This window comes from Egretta garzetta, unplaced genomic scaffold (assembly GCF_000687185.1).
Source record: "Egretta garzetta isolate BGI_Z169 unplaced genomic scaffold, ASM68718v1 scaffold133, whole genome shotgun sequence".
NCBI lineage: Eukaryota > Metazoa > Chordata > Aves > Pelecaniformes > Ardeidae > Egretta > Egretta garzetta.
In genome coordinates, this window is record NW_009259111.1 from 4,242,002 (window position 1) to 4,261,001 (window position 19,000).

Genomic DNA, 19,000 nt, shown 5'->3' on the forward strand with positions numbered 1-19,000 from the left:
TCCCCTCTCCCTCAATTTCTCTGTGCTCAGCCGTGTAGCCAAGCAAAACCTCATGTCACTCATGCAGAAGTGACCTTCATGGCGGTTGCAGATGGCAAGAACTAGTTAGTCACCAACAGGACTGATAACACGCGAGAGGGGAATGAAGCGAGTGTCATGTAAGCAGTGGTGAATGGGCAAACAGGAAGAAAGGCAAGGCTGAATTTTTCTTTCAAATGAACACACTTCAAATACAGGGTCCGGCATTCTAAGGAGAAAAGCATCAAGTCACTCAGGAATAATACACAAAGTCAAATAACATCAGTGACTGCCAAGCGGTCTGAAAAAAATCCTCCAAGAGACAGAAACTTCCAACACAACACACACGTCTTCCTACCAACATACTTTAAAACATGACAGGAGTGTCTTGCACAGGTGCACATGGAGGTTGCACGAGTAACAACTGCAGGTCTCCCAGGACTTCAAACAACAGAAGGACACACAACAGCTTCCTTCTCACGCTCCATCCAAGGACCCCAAAGCTCTCTAGGCTGAAGGTCAACAGTTCACAACTTGTTCTTCAGCAAAGCTGTGATATTGAGTTCACCTTTTCCCCCTCATGAATGTCAGCTCACCTGTAGGTTTGCTTATTTTCAGAGAATGGGAGGGGAGAGCAGCTGCACAGACACTTGCTTACCTTGTTCCAGTGTTATATATATATATATATATATATTACAAACCTTGTCAGTTTTTTTGCATCTGAATGTGAATGCAGAATGCTTACGTAAAAGGCTTGCTTTGTTTAGCACTGAAGACCTGCATAAGGAAGTCTGTCTTTGCATGCACTGCAGAAGCATTGGCACAGCACACTGGGTCTGATTTTGCCTTGCAGAGACTGACCTTCTCCATCAGGACATCAAAGGCAACAATCACTAAGCTCTGGACACCAGCAAGGAAGGGGGTTTCTTCACTTGAATAGGAGCTTTTCACTGTGCACTCCCTTCCTTAGAGCAGAAAACCTTAGCCGATTTTGCACAATGTTTTGTTCTGCAAAAAAAGCATACTGACATAGAAAACAGGGCATTCATTTCTGAATGAACGAGCAACAACTTGTTTTTGACATTCAATCATGTACCATCTACAGTGAATTATTATTCACTCTTCATACTACAGCAACATCTAGAAGTCCTGACCAACAACAAAGCATTTCGTACATCAAGCTCTCAAGACAAGTCATTACTTCCCAAAGTTTTCAATCTACATAGGCAAGACAAAGAAGAGAAAATGCAGTTCTCGCCACTTCAAAGATGAAGAACAGATGCAGATATGAACCACAAGATCAGGACCAGGAACAAACCGAAGTACTCCTATCTTTCTTCCTTATCACCCCAAATCATTCTTTGCGTTTCCAAAAGCGTGTTCGTGTTACAGATATGAAAAAGTGAACAACATTTCAAATAACCAAGTTGCATTTATTTGTTACACAATTCATTGGATTCCTCAGAAACGAGCCACAGCAACAGCATACACAGTCAAAATATGATCAGTAGAGTAACTCCTATCACTAGCTGTGATTAATCAAGGAACAGAATTATTTAGAGGGTATGATTACTGAAACAAGATAACATGTTTATTTGGTACACAGATTTTGGAGAAAAACTAAGGTAGGAGCCTCAGACAGAACTGCCAAAAAAAAGCATGAGAAACTGTTCAGTGCCTGTAATAGAGAGGCTGTGATATCTACAAAATAGCATTGAGGAGCATCAATAAATAGCAACTTAGATAAGTAAAAAGTGCAAGAGGTCACAGCCCAGAACAGTATATTGCCATGAAGAACCCCAGCCAACATACGGATTAAAAAAAAAACCCACTTTACAATAGAAGTCTCAATTCTGCACTTTTTGCAGAGGACACATTTGACTATTCCTACATATTCTTTCAGTATCTGTAATACAATTTTTATAATCAGCTTCACAGCCAGTTCAAGTTTCTCAGTCATTGGATAGAAAAACAAAATGCCTTTGAATATTAGGCCATGAACTATAACTGCTGTAAAACCAAGTGGGTAAAAGCCCTCACAGCTCATATCACCACCTTAATACCTTCCCCATCATGTGTAAGCTGATACATCATTAGAAAGTCTTCCTATCCTAGTTCCTAAGAGCCCTTCTCTGAGTATTTTGTAAATATGTAAGACTTCTTCCCTGGCAAGCCTGCTTTAAAAATTAAACCACTGTTTAGCAACAGCAGGTCTCATTAAAAGGTGCATTTACCACACAGTAGTAGTCCGTATATTTAGAACTTGAAAGACATCGAATACCACAACAAATCTAACTATCGTGGGTGGTAAACATCCAGTTTAATGGCATCCACTGTATTTGTGTGAAAAACAGTTTTATAAATAGCTTCCAAAACTCTGCTCAACATAGGCAGCTAATAATATCTGAAGATAATCTACACTTCTTCATTTCTCCGACCAAAACAGGTGGGCCTACGTTCTCTGCCAAGCACTCACCTGGAACAAGTACTGTGGGCATGCTCTGAACAGTAACTCAGCTGGGCTGTGAAGCAGAGGTCAGAACCAACCTGAAATTATCAGGAGCATTCTGGCCTGCCTTTTAGGCTGGAGAGCTTGTAAAAACTTTTTGGTTAGATTTTGATGTCTTCCTATTCAAAGGCAGCTGGAAACACAAGAGCTATGTCGGATCAAACTGACCTCAACAGCTACAACTGACTTAGGCCCTTTGACAAGAACTCTTCTATTTTTTCCAAGAGCTCTTAGAAGTTCTTCTTCCCCAAGCAGTAGCTTCAGAAACTTCAGGTTTGGTTTGCAAGTTAATGATAATTCATGCGGATCTGCATCCCTGTAAGTCTATAATAAACTGACATCTGGCACAGAAGATATTTCCTCAGAAATATTGCTCCTTTCACAGTTTAATCAAGGTATAGATAGTTCAGAAGGTCCTCATTTCCCCCTTTTTCCAGACTCCTAAATTATATCTCGTTTTTTAGAAAACCCCTAATCTTCTGTTTAAAATGTATGTGTGCATCTATTTATGTTCACTGGCATTTCACTGTGATGCAAACTGGATTTTCAGAGATGCTGGGAGTTCACAACTCCAGTAGAAGTTGGCAGGTGCAACACATGTAAAGATACAATAATAGAAGACCAGAAGGGCCCTGTGCCTCCACCTTCTCAGACCTTTTTCTCAGACTGAATTTATACACCAATGATAAGCAATTAAGCAGTCTGTTTCTTCCTCAAAGACTTCTCAGAAGAACAAGAATAAGTCATTCTTTCTTCAATGGTATTGCGTCAAGGCAAAATGTTTGTCATTCTATCCGTAGGTAAAAAGCAAATTCCCATGAAATGGAACCATGAAACAATTTTTAAAAATACTGTAGTTTTCTATGTACTTGTTCCTTTTAGCCTTAGAAAAAACTTTCCAATGCATGATTGTGTTAATCATAGGTAATCCCCTTGTAGCACTTCTGAACTATGCAATCCAAAGATGTCTATCCACATCCATGATGCTATGATTTCAGGTTTGCTGAGTTTAATGTGGAGTTTGACAAAGAGCCATGGACTGTCCTGCCCCACATCCAATTAAGATCTGTTTTGCATAACCAAGAGCTTTGACTGGCTTCGGAACATGAACATTTGCTTCTGTGCCATCGCCACACATCCCATGTTCGTTCCATCCCCAAGAGAAGCACTGGCCACCTAAAAGAGAGGACAAAAAATATATAATAAAGACCACAAAACCACAACAGCTTTGGTTAGTTTTGGGGAGCAGATTTGTCAAGTCATCTTCTAATTATGTTCTCAGAAATTCTCCTAAGGTGGGAAAAAAACTGTCTGGTTTTCTTGGAAATGTAAACAAACCAAAATGAATTATTCTCTATCTTGTTCCATATTGTTAACAACGTAAGAAAGATTAAAATAATAAAGACATTTGAAAATCATTTAGTAAAGACGATGGTTGAATATTTATACAGAGCCCATGGAAACCTCTCCGCATTTTAAGGACCTTCCCTGAAATGATGTGGAATCCCTGTCTTTCAAGTTCCCCCTAGTAAGCAAAACTATCATAAACCAAGCCCAGTGACTTTAATCATTCACAGCATGATCTGTAGGACTGGGGAACACAGAGTCACAGAGCAGCAAATTACATTTAATTCTTACTTTCAAGTTCACATCTCACTTTTTTTCCTTTAAATACAAGTCTCCAACAACTTGCCTTACTCTTAATCATCCTGTCTCTTCTGCTTGCTTTGACATCATTTCACTGCTTTTATTATCCTTATTTTCCCTTCATTATTATTTATTTTTGTAACATCTACTCTTTTAGATCCCAAATCATGATCCATGTATTATTATTACCCCACAATACTCTTTCTTGAAGGACAATATGTAAATACTGTTCTATGAATGGCTGGCATAACAAAAAAATCCACCAACCCCCCCCCTGATTCTAAACTACAAGAGATATTTCTTCCCTATTTTCTCTGCTTTATTTGGTGGTCACAGAGTGTGCCTGTGAATTTCTGTAATAAAAAAAAAAAGAAAGCCATCCTGCAATATAATCATGTTTCTGATGCCACTGTTATTTTTGAAAAGCAGCAGGTATTAACACCACGAAGTACCATTCTGGAGTCCACATAATGAGAAGAAAAGTGCCAAAATTCACAAAACCCAATCCCAATCAGAATTTTAAAAATAATTTTACTTTTCAGAATTCAGAAACAGATTATTGCAAAGCTAGCAGGACCACCTTTCACTCCTGCAAATCCAGTAACATTTAATAGTCTTCTGTTCTTTACATATTAAACTTCTCTTCTGTAATTAAGTGTAAATATTACTGAAGTCAGATGTAATTAAATAATGACCTTTAATTTTCTTGGCAATCTCCAAGGCAATGGGCCACTAGAATATCATAGTAGGATAGACACATCTCACCTAACACAGCAGCTCTGTTACTGTTATCTTAGAAGGCTCCAGATTTTCTCATGACTACACATGTGCAATATTGACAGCCCAACCTCTATCGCAAATGCATAAATATGGGCTGCAGAAAAGCACCAAAAAGTAAATGTGCAAGACATCTCATTTAAATATCAGCAGATTAGAACATCTAAGAGGTTAATTTTTTTTTTAAGGTCCCAGGTAAAAATATTTATGTAAATGTTAACAAGCAGAAAAAAGACATCACAAACAGAGACTAAAGACACACCACAGAACAATTATTCAGGGAAAGAATTCAAAGAAAGAAAACCAGCTGCATCTAGGAAAAGGCAATTTTTTTGCAGAGTTAATATGTAGAACTTGCATGATAAGCCTACTTAGAGTGGGAAAACTTCCAAATTTAATATAAAAGGGAATATAGCATGGCCTTACATTAATAAGATGACTGGCAAACTTTTTATTACTAGAGCACTAGCAATTAGCACAGCAACTTGCATGTTTGTATGGATACTCGCTACATCTGACTAAAAGATTTTTTTTTTCATCCTGGCCCATCAGGACAAGAGAGAGGAAACCAGAAAGTTTTTGGTCACCTTGAATTACAAACTGCTCAATGGAACATTAATGGCATAATAAATGTTCAAAGAAACAGCACAGAAGGACGTTAACCTCTCAATTCGATAAATATATCTAGTCAAACATCTTTTGAAAAAACATCACAGAAAAATTTACAAGCTAGGAAACACCCAGACAAGAACATCTCCCCTAAAATAAGGATCACTGAGTCTTTTCCAGCCTTCACCTCTCCAAGCATGTAGAAAGGCCACCGCATAGATCTTTCTACATGACTCCAGTGAGCTACAAGGTTACTGAAATAGGCCAAGAATAAAAACTGGCAAAAGAAAAAGAGAGAGTAACTAGGCTTTATGAATAGTCTTATACAAAAATGCCTCATACGTCTATGGAGAGCCAGGCAGACATCTGAAGGCATGAAAGGGAAAGCTGACAGACACATAATGACAGGCCACAAAAATTATTCTCATCACCATCAAGTCAGAAGCCAGGAAAGCTAAAAGGCAGAGAATTATTGTTGTGAAAATAAAAGGTATACTATACCACATCTGCCTGTAGAAGATTTAGAGAACAGTTTGTACATAAAAAGTGCTAGATGCTAGATTTCTGTCAGAGAAAACAGAATTTGCAGAAAACACAGAGAGTCTATTTTTCTGTAGTAACTTATTAACAAAACTTGGAGGAGGGCTGGGCAAAATGACTGCAGTGACACCAGCCAGGAGGGAACAAGCAGCTATGTGAATCACTGGCACAGCAGTTGAAGTCAATGAAGATTGATGATACTGAAACACCTATTTAAAAAATGACATAGAAGCAATATCTGCAGAGTTAAGGAAAGGCCTTCATTAAGGGGAACTAATGGCTAGCCTCAGGACAAAGGGCACCATTTCATTTCAATTTTTTTCCTTCCCCCACATTCCTCCCCCCCCTCCCCCCCTTTTTTTTGCTTGTTTTCTTTTTGCTTGCTTCTATTCACAGTTTATTGCTGATAAAAACCTCAACACAGCCCCAGAAGCCATACATGCTTTCACAAGAAAATTCAATTTTTATGCCTGTGCCAGACCTTCCCAGGATGAAAGACCATTAGAATGATGTGTATTAATACAGCTATAAATTGCTTCTAACTAAATTTAAAACAAGCATTGTAGCATGTTCTCAAATCAAATGATTTGCATTTGGTGAGGTGAGGAGGGAAAGCTGCTCCATGTCACTGGTTAAATGAAACAGCATAATACATCGCAATCACCTTTTCCCTTTTAAAACATAAATACTCAAAGTACAAATAAAGCCATCGAACACATGTGGCAATGCAGCATAACCCCAAGGGAATTTCACTTGAGTGCACAGTCACACTAATGAAAGTAAAGACTATGCAGTTTTTTTCCCCAAACATTAAACATACAAAAAGTGGGGAGGAAAAAAACCCCAAACCTTAACAAATCTGTCTGGTCACACAAAACAAGGGGCTACTGCCCTCCTTCTACTTGCAATAATTATCTAAGCTTTTTTCAAGGTAACTGAAGGCACAATTGCAATCAACAGGTTGATTAAACTGGAAAAAAGTATGTCTTGGGTAAAATAAAGATGCAGCATATTAAACAGAGGACAGGATTCTGGGGAAAGTAGAGGATTTAGAGTTGCTCCTCATTGCCTTCTCCTGTGTTCTTCAGATGAGAAGAATCAATGTTAGCAAATATGATGCTCTGGGTGAGAGTCACTACACTTAACTTCAGCCACCTAAAAATCAAGCAACTTAGCTATAGGTCGTTATCTTCTAGTTGTCCTCAAGAGCCAATGGAGTCATCTACATCTCTCCAACAGGCATTCATCTTATCCAAACCCTGGTGTCAAAATCAAATCTGTCTCACTCTGGTGACTATAGAGGGAGTCCAAGTGATTGTTTTAGCCTAGGCATATCAGTTTTAAACAGCTGAAGACAGGTTATGATAAATCCCATCCTTATAATCCATCTGCAGGCAAAGCAAGGAAAACTGGAAACAAGGAAGCTACAAACACCACTGCAGCCTAGTTTCAGGCTACAAACAGTCTGCTTCTAAACCAGCCTGTGCCCTGGAGGCTTATCAAGGAAATCTTTAAAAGCTTGTCTCTTTACCGCTTCTTCTCTCCCACTCTTCCAACCACATAAACAAACAGAAGCTGGCTTTAAAGACAATCCAAGTATCTTGAAGCCAAGCTATTCATCAAACAGCTTCACATTTTAAGGATTTGTTAAAATATTTTAGTATAGCTCTTTTGTATAGGCTCTGCATTCTTAGCAACACTCCACAATACTTCAAAATTTTATTTTTTTTTAACCTTAAATTAGTGCTACTCTACAGATAGTTATAAATAAAGTTACAGTAGGCAAGAGAACAGCTCAGGGCAAGTCAAATGACTTTAAACAGTATCAGGGCTGGACCACCAACAAAATTCAGGTGTCTCAGCCATCCTCCATTGACTATTTGAAAGCATTCAAAACCTCACAAGGAATAATGTAACAATACACAGAAGGAGATTTAGACCATACTTCTCCCAAGGATTTGTAAAACACAACATAATAAGCCTGTTTTTTCAGGACATCTAGCAAACCACGGTGTCATGTAAAATAAAAGGAAAGAAATATCACTCTCAACTTTTGTATTTTTGTCAGCAACAATTCTGTCATTAGCGCAAAAGATTTGCAATTTTGGAATATAAGAAAGAGGGTTGATACCAATTGTTTTCTGCAGAAAAAAATGGAAACATATTAGTAATTGAAAGGGAAGTCTAAGCATCCTACAAAATCCAAAATCTTATTAAAAGCAAAGTTTGGGAAGTGGAATATAAGATTACATGATCCCAAGACATTGTATGGTACCTCTGAAGTAGAAAACAACTAAGAGATTCATATAGTACCAGCTTTATTATGGAACTACTTTTATACCCACATTTTCAAGGAGCAAGCTGTCATGTGCTCCAGGCAACCCATCCAATTGCTGCTGGAATTGCTCAGGACCACAACCATCAGAAATGCACATTTGACTTTACAGCGAGTAAGCTAGATAAAAATCACCGGCATTGCAGTGCTAACACAATATACAGATAGGAAAGAACATACATTTTTTATATTAAGTACAAAGTCATGGTGCTAAAGACATGCCAATTTCAAAGTTAGCCTCGGGTCAACAATCTGTCCTCACTCCACCTTTGTATCATTAGTGGCTCTCTCCAGGCAGCAGACCTAGACCACTCAGTGTCCTCCTCAGCAGTGGTTTTACACAAGTGAAAAACCAGATTACTTCAGGTCATACACCTGTGGTTCATCCTGGTACCTGGAAAACAACTTCCAATGGCCTCAAAGAGCTATTCATAACAAATGCATGAAGCCTGCATGATATGGACTTCTCTGACTTGGTGCTCTAAACTAACACGTGAATTATTTTTTTACAGCAGAAGCACTGTCTTGTTAGTCAGACTTTCTCTCTGCCTATACTTGTATATTTTGTAATACAGCAGGGACTTCAAACTGGGTCAGGGCCTCAAGGCCAACTGTCAAAATATCCAATTACAATATACAACTAACAATTGGAGAGAGTTAAAAAATCAACTTGAGTATACAAGATGCTTAGGGAGCCACGGTGGTATGTGGAGTACAGTAAAATGGAGCAATAAGACTACACATCTCCTTTGAAATTGTTTTCATTTGGGAAAGACTGATTTCTAGTTTCTCCTTCAACATCAGTATCTATTCCACGAATAGCAAACAGAAGAGCAGTACAGAGCACATCTAATCTTTTCTACCCTCATTTCCATAGCATATGAATAGCCAAGAGTTACAAAATGCGAAATATAATTTCCAAGCATGTAGTGAAGAGCACACATCTGGCACGGCCCGAAAACTGTATATGGGGAGGGAGTCCAACATACAGCAATGCAGAGAAGTAGCGAAAGATACAGTAAGAATGGCACTTACCAAATAAAGCTTTAGCAGTTTCATACAAACATGCTGTGCATTTTCCTATGCAGTTTTAAGCATCAGGCAAATAACTGAGCCTGTTCACTACAGGTAATGCTATCTTGCTAATATACAATGACAATAGAAATTTTGTTCTGTTCTCAAATGGCACTTCAAAGCAGGAGCTGAATGGCTCACTGCACAAATAAATATGTGTCTATTTAAAAGAATCATTCTGTGTTACATCAAACAAGCCATGGTTTAGATTACCATTAAGGCTAGTTCATGATGGATTTTATTTTTTCCTTCTCAGTTATGCATTGCCATTGTGAAGGCAAAAACATGAGGAAGAAATTCACAAGACTGTATCTCAGAATTCAAAAACAACATACTTGGCAACTACAGATTTTTTGGGTCTCTACACCTTTACAGTTTCTGTGGCGAAACTGAAGCCCTGTGAGACGGAGATGTTTGCTTTGCTGTTCGTAGGTAGCAAGGAGGGAAATCTACTGCAAGGATTAACTGTTCACATTTCTGTTTTCACAGGGAAACACAAATGGTACTTGTTATGACTAAAGCTCACTGGTGCTGCAGAAGGTTTCCCTTTTGGTTTTACTCAGATGTGTCAATTCCTTCCCAACAGGAAAGCACCTCCAACTCAATACAGAACAAAACCTGGGCTCACGACTTTGTGCAAGACTGAATGTATCTGGTCCACTGACAATACATGAGGATTATATCATACATGAAGCAGCTGCAGTGCAGAGAGGATTAAGCATTAAAGATGCTTTTTTTTACACCTGTAGAAGACAAGAAAATCTTTAAGTTTTGCTCTCAAGTACGGGACAAAAACACCTGACAAATTGATTAATGGAGAGATTTGTCTTGAGGCTCTGAATGTGGCACTAATGTCTGGTCCATCACAGTATCAGGCATGGGAGAGTGATATTCATTCAGAACTTACGTCCCTGCCTCTCAAAATGACAGGCGTTAAATGTGTCACAATGCTTTAACTTCGTATGACCAGAACTAAACAATCACAATCTCACCACAGAGCCAGAGACTGCAGTCTAATGACCCTCTGTATGATGTGAAACAGAACATACAGAAAATACCTTATACAAAGTGCTTACTAAGAGGTCATCCTCGCAAAACAAAACGGATGAAGCAATATGTCAAAGCACATCTAGAAGGGTGCAAATCATTCAAGTGTCCCATGGGACCATATGGTGCCATGGCCATTTGCACCCATGTATTCTGGGTATACCATTTCAAATTTACACACACTTCAAACTGATGTAAATGACTGAACAAAGAAACAAAGAAAAGGAGGGGACAGTTACTATTCATTCTGACTTAGAACATTACATCCAAGACCTAGAATTGAAGGCCATCTTCAGCACAGGCCTAGGAAAAGTAATAGATAATAAAAAGTTCAGTGATGAACACAGAAGCAACATCTGACAAACCCCTCAAACTGCATTACAGTACTACATGTAGCTTTCAAAGCACTAAGCAAATCACAGAGCAGGAGAAGGTACAGACGGCAAGATGAGCAGCGGCATGCAGGTGAAATGGTGCTTCCTCCTACTTCGTTGGCTGAAGTCAGAACAAGAGACTCCACTGGGCTCTCAAGAACCCTCTCCTCAAGAAAGACCAGCTAGGTTGGAGAAGAATATTTTGTAAATGCTTTGGTGCCTAACATGTTTTATAATGCAACTCTTTTTATCATACATTGGTCTATTTACAAGCACATAGTTTTAAGGTGATCATGCAGACTATATATGGCTGTCAGTCCTTGGCAGCTTATAAAAAATACTTACGATACAAAAAAATATTCCATATGGTCACATTTACGTATGATTTCTTCTTATCTGACTGCTTTTCTCTTCCCCTGAAGGGCTGTTTGCACTGAACAGAAGTGAGCATTCTGTGGTTTAACTCTGAAGGCGTCCTTTTCTGCAGAACACAGTTCTCTAACTCAGAACCAAGAAATGAAATGTGTAAACCTTCTATATGGACATCACCTGTAAAATAGCTTTGTGTTTAAATGGGCTTTAGTTTGGACTTTTCCCTTTTCATTTTCCCTTATCAATTGCAAGGCTGCATTCTGGTCAAGTTTCAAGACACATGATATGAATGTGCATTACTGTTGAGTGAAGTCTAAAGCAACCTGCTTGTTTGATATTAAACAAGTGAAGGCTTTTTTCCCATGCTTAACAAGTCATCTGAGGTGAAATTCAGAAGTCATAAGCTGAAGTGTTAGAAATGCAAGGAGAAAAATCAAGGAAACAAGTGGTCACTGAGTTTCCCAGTTTCCTTCTTACTGATTGAACTAGAAGATTTTCTCACAGCTACACATACATTGCCCTCAGAACAAAAGTAGTTGCAATTCAGCAGTGACGTTAGTAGAATGCCTTACTTTGCAAAGTTGCAAGCTGTAATCTTAGCGTAACACAATGGCTCAGATGATGGCTCCCCTGCAAGCGTCACAGTGCAGTTTTAACAGTGACAGCACTGTAGTATGTGTGTACCCGTGAGAGCTTTAAAATACCTAGCTTGACATGAGCTGTAGCATAGCTGTAGTCAGAGAGAGTTCAGGATGAACTAACCCTCCTTTCTGGGCAGGAGTTGTGGATTACGTTTCCTCTGTGCTGCAACTGTTGTACTTGAGTTAACCTACTTGTATCTGGTTCAAGTGTGCCTATACCACACTGTACTGTAGTGCAAGCGCACATCTAATAAAAATCCTATGGGTCATGTGCCTTTTCTGTCTGTCTCAGTTTTTGTGCCTGTTACTACAGGGATCTTACACTCACCACTGTGTTGGGGCCTAAATGGGGTAACTCAGGATCTACTCAGATACAGCGACGATTGGGTCATTTGAGCAAATAGAAAAAGAGCAAAAAGTAAATGACTTGGCAACATCCCCACATTAACATTGCTGCCACTTAAAACTGTCATTCCCCTCTGTCTCATATAACATAGTTCTGTGAACTAACAGCATCCCTTTCAAAGAAGAAAATAGAGAGATAGTTGACAGAGCTGTAACAAAAGATGAAAGCAACCAAAAAAAAAAAAAAAAATCCCACAATTCAGCCTTCAAACACAGACCCTAAAGGGGTTTACTTCAAAAGCGTGTGCACTAAAGGCAAGTCATGTTTGCTCCAAGGGGCAGATGAAACACAATGTTTTTAACTGAGATTGGCTCTGCTGCGGGGCTGGGCTTGTGTTAACTTCCAATTGCAAGTAAGGCAGTAACTAAATACTGAAGAAAAACACGTAAAAAACCCAAAACAAAAAACAAACTGCAAAGTAATACCACCATGAACTGCACCCTCAGTCCCATCCACAAGGCTAAGCCATTTCTCCGATTTCAGAGAGGGTTTTCAGGGTCTACTGTAAAGCAGAACCCAAGTGTTCTAACTCCTCCCATTTCTTAAGGGTTAAGAAAGGTCGGAATCTTTAGTCATATCACCCAGTGAAGAAACTTATGCAACGTAATGAGCCAATAACGTTTACTGGAGGGGAGAAACAAATTTTCTTTCCTTTCCCAGGTAACCAATAGCCAGGAAGACCAAGACCTTAGGAATAACACCTCTATATTTTTAGCTGTACTTCTAGAGCAATATTTTATATTTTAGTAAGTGTTCTGGAAAAAAATAAGCAAATGGTCAATACTACATATAAAAGAAGTAGTGGGACAATAGGCTTTGTTAGATATAATTAAAAAATAAGCATCATACCATAAGAATCAAAAATGGTCAGAAAGAGAATCAAAGCAGACAGCTTCAAAAAAAAGAAGTGCCCAGAAGGCAGGATTGGATCTGTTTCTTTAAACATCAGTTCAAAATCATACATGACTGTTGAGTGAAGTCTGGTGAAATTGCTTGTTGATATTAAGCAAGGGAAGAGTTCTGCCATCAATATCTGTTAAAAGTAAAGACTAGTTCACTTAGATAAAAAAAAAAATTTTGACATACTTTCTTTTCTGGTGCAAAACAGAGACTCTGGGCAAGATGTAAAGCACAGCTTGCTAACTTTTGTCTTTTTATACCAGTATGGACAAATTTCACTCTATTCTCCTTTACTTTTCTTCACTAAACTATTTAATGACAAACACATCATTCTTGTTGTAAGAGAGAAGTTGTTGAGTTTCAATGCCAAGCTGGCAAAACCCGAGCATTTCAAGCAACACACAGGGCTAAAGAAACCCTAGCCCTGAAGTGGAATGGAGTACATATGGGTGTGCAAACACACCTTCTACAAACTCAGGCCATTTAGTTGGGGAATAACCCTGCTGCAGCACGGCTTCTCCACACTTCTACCTTCAGCCTCCTCTGTGGGTCAGATGTCTGTACACTTACTCTTCACACTACTCTTCCCTAGCAGTGAGCAAGACTGGGAAAGAAATGCAGGCAGAATTTGGGATGCCATTGGGCGCTAAGTGACACCATTTGAGTTGTTCCGATACAAAAGGCAAACAAAATCTCTGCTGCATAGGGTTCAAGGTGCATTTTGGGGACACCTTACCACTTTGCCTTCATCACTTAAATTCTGAATTGGGGGCAGCTCCTTAAGTAGAGGGAACATATCAAGTAAGTCCTTGGAAGAAGGCAAGCACAAAAGTGTGTCCGGAGATTAAAACCTCCCGCAATTAATACTGCAGAGATGTTTTCTGAAAGTTTCTGCTCTAGTACATTTTTCTGGACCTTCGCAGAATAGCCATAGTGAAAACAGTATTCATGCATCAGCTGCAGGAATCTGAGGTTGGAAAATAAAATCTCTTTGGCACAGTGACAGGTAGAACAGCTGATGGGCAAAGGGATTCAGAGGCACCATGCCAGCTCCAGAAGGTCAGAGGACCAGAATGGACAATGCAAGCTGGGTCCCTGAGATGCCGTTTGGCATTATCCCATCTGATCCTCTGCATAACCTCGGGGAGAAGAGGATACTGGCTAGAATCAAGACAGGAATATCTGGCACCATTTTGGAAGCAGTGTATCTGTCAGAGACCTGGGATAAAGTATTCTTCAGAATTCAAAAAAAACCAAAAACAAAAACAAAAAAACCAACAACAACCAAAAAAAAAAAAAACCCCCAAAAAAACCCAACACCCCCACCCAACCAAAAAACCACCAAAAACCTCTTATCTCTGCAAGAATATTTGACCAAATTAAGAACTCAAGAGCTTTGTTCTGCTCACTTTGGAGGAAGCAGAAACACTGGAAATATGGGGGTCTCTTTCATGCCTCACTGTTCTTTCCTGTGTCCATGCAGAAAGCCAGTTTCTTCCACCTTATAGTTGGTACTAGGCTAATCACAAAGCAGGAGCAGCTATAGAAAGCAACCTAGAAAGCTATCTAGACAGAAAAGAATTATTTAGAATTTAAGGCCACATTTGGCACTATGACAAATATTTATCATTACTCCCAAAGAAAAAGTAATAGCATGAAAGGCTTTTAAGTTATGTATACTATTACTGAGAAAATAGTGTAAAAGACTAAAACGAAATCAGCCCAAATTTCTGGTGAAACAGCAAGCTTCAGTTTGCAGCAAGAAAAGCAATATATGATACGCATGCATGTACACAGGACTATATATAAAACAAACAAATGAATGCTATACAAAGTAGTTCTCACTAACCTGCAATATGAATATGAGATAAGCTGAATTTATTCTTTAAAATGCTGGAAAACAGAACAACCAAATATGAAGATGACAAAGTCATACAATGTTGAGGTGTCTCCTTAAATAACCTTAAAGCTGTTTTTATCTGACTCTGCTTCAAAGGCCTTGTGATAACTTAAAGCCTGCTGAATACCAATAATGAAAATATTTCTTGTACGGTACAGCCAAGAGATATTTATTCTTCAAGATGACTTACTAACAGAACTGTCTCTATTCATGGCTGACCCAAAATGCCATTCTCTTGACTCTGGAGACTTCTTAAATCTACCCAGAAACAGACAAAGCAAGAATAAGAATTTTAAGTGTCCAATCAACTTTGCAGAAGTGATTCATGTTCCCAAATCATTTGAACTCAACTTTCCCTAAATTAGAGCCTTTTTTATTTTGGTGATTATCAGCATTTTAAAGCTCTCCGGTAACTTTTGATAAAGAACCAACCAAGTCAAGGTATTTTAGGATGACCACAGCCACCCATTGTCTTTACCAATTTACTGTCCAAAAGGAGAGAGTAAAAAGAATTACAGCACAACTGGCAATACTACACTTAACGTCTGTGTTTGTAAAGTATCTGTATGTACACACAGACATGGATTTTGGATCTTGCATAAGCAAATAGAGGAGACATGTATCTACTATCTACATAGGTAGATTTATGAAGCAGACAGCATCTTGGCTGTTGCCAGAGGGAGTTAAGTCCAAATTGTAAAAAACTGTTTTCAAGTGACGTAACTTTGAAACTGAAAGATGCACTGCCCATTTGCCACTGCTTCGCTACCCACTCCCACCTCACTCCATCACCCTTCACAGTCAGTAATACCTGCCTTGGGCCTGGCTATCTTTTGCAGAACTCTTTGCTTAACAGATTTCATGCTTTCAGACCTTGCATTAGTAACAACATGCAAACACGATTTCTTTTTCTGCACACATCCTTCTGCAGATGATCACTATTGATTTGGAGCACCTCAGTTTCTGGATGTGGGATTCAATTTGCCTAAGCCCAAAAGATCTATGATGCATCTACTTACATGTATGTACATATGTATACATGTATCCATTCTTCATGTAGGTACCTAACCCATTTCACACTCAAGTGATAAACAGGCACTTTCAGAGTGGGGTTCATCTCATCCAGGGCAAATATCTGAAGTCAAAAGAATCCTCCACCACGCTTCTACCCATGTCTTCCTCTCCACTGCCTTCCAGATATCTTGCTAGCTCAGACACAGTTTAAAGCTAAAGCAGACAAATCTTGTGCTAGCTGCCCAGCTCACGCTGCTTTACAAGCTTCTTTCAGAAGGCATTGAGTTTTCTGAAAAATCAGGTACTTCAAAGGCAAAATCAGAAACCCACTGAGATTTCAAGTGCCCCCAAAATCTTTAAACAATTTTGAGATTACAAACATAAACTAATCTTCCAAAATGTCACGTATACACAGACAACTCAAAATGTTGTCCAGTTAACAAAACCTTCTATAGCATGATGATCAGCACTGCATTAGGTGCCACTTCAGCAGACACCATGCTCTATCTTGATAGTTTTACTGCATCTTTGGTATCTAGTTGGTTCAAATATATACACTGTAGGGAAGGAAAAGAAGTAGTCTTGATTCAAAGACAGTTTAGTTATGTATGATTAAATTTAAAGGGGACTTCATAAGTTTATTCAGCTACCTGATGGATTAAGTTTGTTCCCAATTTCTGCATGAGAATGCCTATTCCTACGGAGGAGAAACATTACACTTCAGTAATTTCTTAGGAAATAGGAATTATTTTTATGTCTAAGTAGTATCTCTTTATTGTTCAGAACTGTCTTGAAATCACTGTGTTGAAATATGGTTCCATTAATTTCAGTAGCTGATTTTCAACAGCTTCTCTCCTAACCAATGTGTCTTGCTGAAAGGCTGCTGATGGAACTCTACTTTCCAGCATGAAAGGCTATCCTTTTCAGAAATTTCTTAGGAGATCCTTCTAATTAATTAGTCTACAGTTCTCACACCACTTTATTTCATTCTTTTTCTAATTAGGTTGTGGGGAAGGGTTGTTTGGTGAGGCTTTTTTGTTTGTTTTATAAAGCTCCCAAAACTCTTGCAGGCAGAAATATTTCTTGCCCTCTCTGCAAGAGATGCTTTTGGATGCTTTTGTCACTGAGAAACATTTTGGGTCTCCAGAGGACAATTAAACAATGTCAACTTCATATGCATTCCAAAGCATAATTCTACTTTTGAAGATTCATTTGACTGACACAATACTGACCACAACTGTTCATCCACAAGGCAATGTAAGTCAAGTTCAGCATCATGTCAGCAATGCACTGGCTAGACCCAAGTCCCAGGAGGTGCAAAAATTACTTAGCTGACAATGTGATTAGGTAACTAGTTCTCCTTCAGGCTGACTACATGGGTGGATTCAAAGCTGCTCCTCCAACTGGTAATCAGCAAAGGTTTTAACGGGATTTAAGCAGCAAAAGCAAGCCTTGATGGGAACGGCAAGGGAACCAATTGCTTCTTGAAATGAGAAAAGAATCCATAAAGAAAAAAGTTGAGAGCAAAAACCCCAGTCATGACTAATTCCTTCATTTCCAGCTTTCAATTTCCGTTACTGACGCTTTGCTCCTCTTAGCCCTGTGACTCTAAACCTTCTCATTATAGAGGGAGAATTACCCCGCATGAAGCAAAAATATAATCCTCCTTTCTGAGCTCTGAAGGGATCTGGTCAGACCTTCCCTCCCGACAAATGGCAGAAACCATCGCAAGAAGCAGACAGCAGGGGACTAAACCTCTGAGTGCTACCCGCGTTACTGGCCAAAGGCTACTCACCGACTCTGCTGTTTCTACATTTTCCTGCCTCATCTTGACTATTTTAGCTATTTATGTTGTTACATCTTTAGGCCAGGGAACATCTTTCACCACCTCCTTTACTGCACGGTCTGACCTCACCTTGAGTATGGATGTTGTGTAATGAAACTAAGTAATGAAAAAAATCTAAAAATCTCTGGTTTATTTAATGATCCATGGGATTAGATTCACATTACTTTGTAAGTCTGGAACTTAAGAAAAAATTGAATAAAAACCCTGCAGTGAAGGCATTGTTGGGTCCTGGAATCTTGGCTCATCTGTATATATAGAACATACTTGAAAAATGAGCATTCAAATTCAACGTAAGATGAGACATCATGCACTTACCTAACTGTCCTTTCTCACATGGTGACTGATATGAAATAAACTCATCCTACTTCATTCAGTCATAAAAAAAACCTCAAGCAAGGGAATTGGAATTATGAAGGTAAAGATGACATTTTTAGGCCTGTTTTATAGAGCAATTCCATAGGAAAATGCTCCTCAGTGGTTTTGTTCCCCCACCTACTTACCAGGGACATCTGTCTATCCCAGGGAAGATTTTAAAAGTCTATGGTTTATAGCAGTAAATCATACCAAATCCTTAAATCAATGGCCATATAAGAAAGAGAAAAGAAAACGTAGCGAAAGTAGAATTCAGTCAAGTAAGTTCAGTACAAAGAAGTCATGTTAAAAGCCATTTTAGGGTTCCTGAATGCATATGAGAGCTGTTGAGACAAAAACCTGTTCCAAAGAGCCAGTGTTGATGTCAATGTTTGTGCTGTACAGACCCTGAGGATTAAGTTAATCACTGAATTCCAGAGTCAGGAGAACAGCATCATTCTGTGAGCGTGACATTTCCGTCTGTGTGGAGGGGTACGACTCAGAGGGCTTTAAAAGGCAACTTGGTCCCTCTTTTCCCGGAGCTAAGATATGCTATGAACCGAGATTCTTTTTAGTTAATTTTTGGTACTCATTTCTTATCTTCCATTTTCTGCATCCAGCACCTTCCCCCCCCCCCCCA

At 39.0% G+C, this 19,000-nt stretch overlaps 1 protein-coding gene across 1 annotated transcript in view; it reads right to left on the reverse strand.

The window, feature by feature from the left end:
- Positions 1 to 1,542: 1,542 nt before the first annotated feature.
- SERGEF (secretion regulating guanine nucleotide exchange factor) overlaps positions 1,543 to 19,000 on the reverse strand; it is a 161,269-nt gene continuing 143,811 nt past the window's right edge. The window contains 2 exon segments of the mRNA XM_009635386.2: positions 1,543 to 3,551; positions 3,554 to 3,703. Coding sequence (XP_009633681.2) covers positions 3,514 to 3,551; positions 3,554 to 3,703 — 188 coding nt within the window. The 3' untranslated portion in view covers positions 1,543 to 3,513.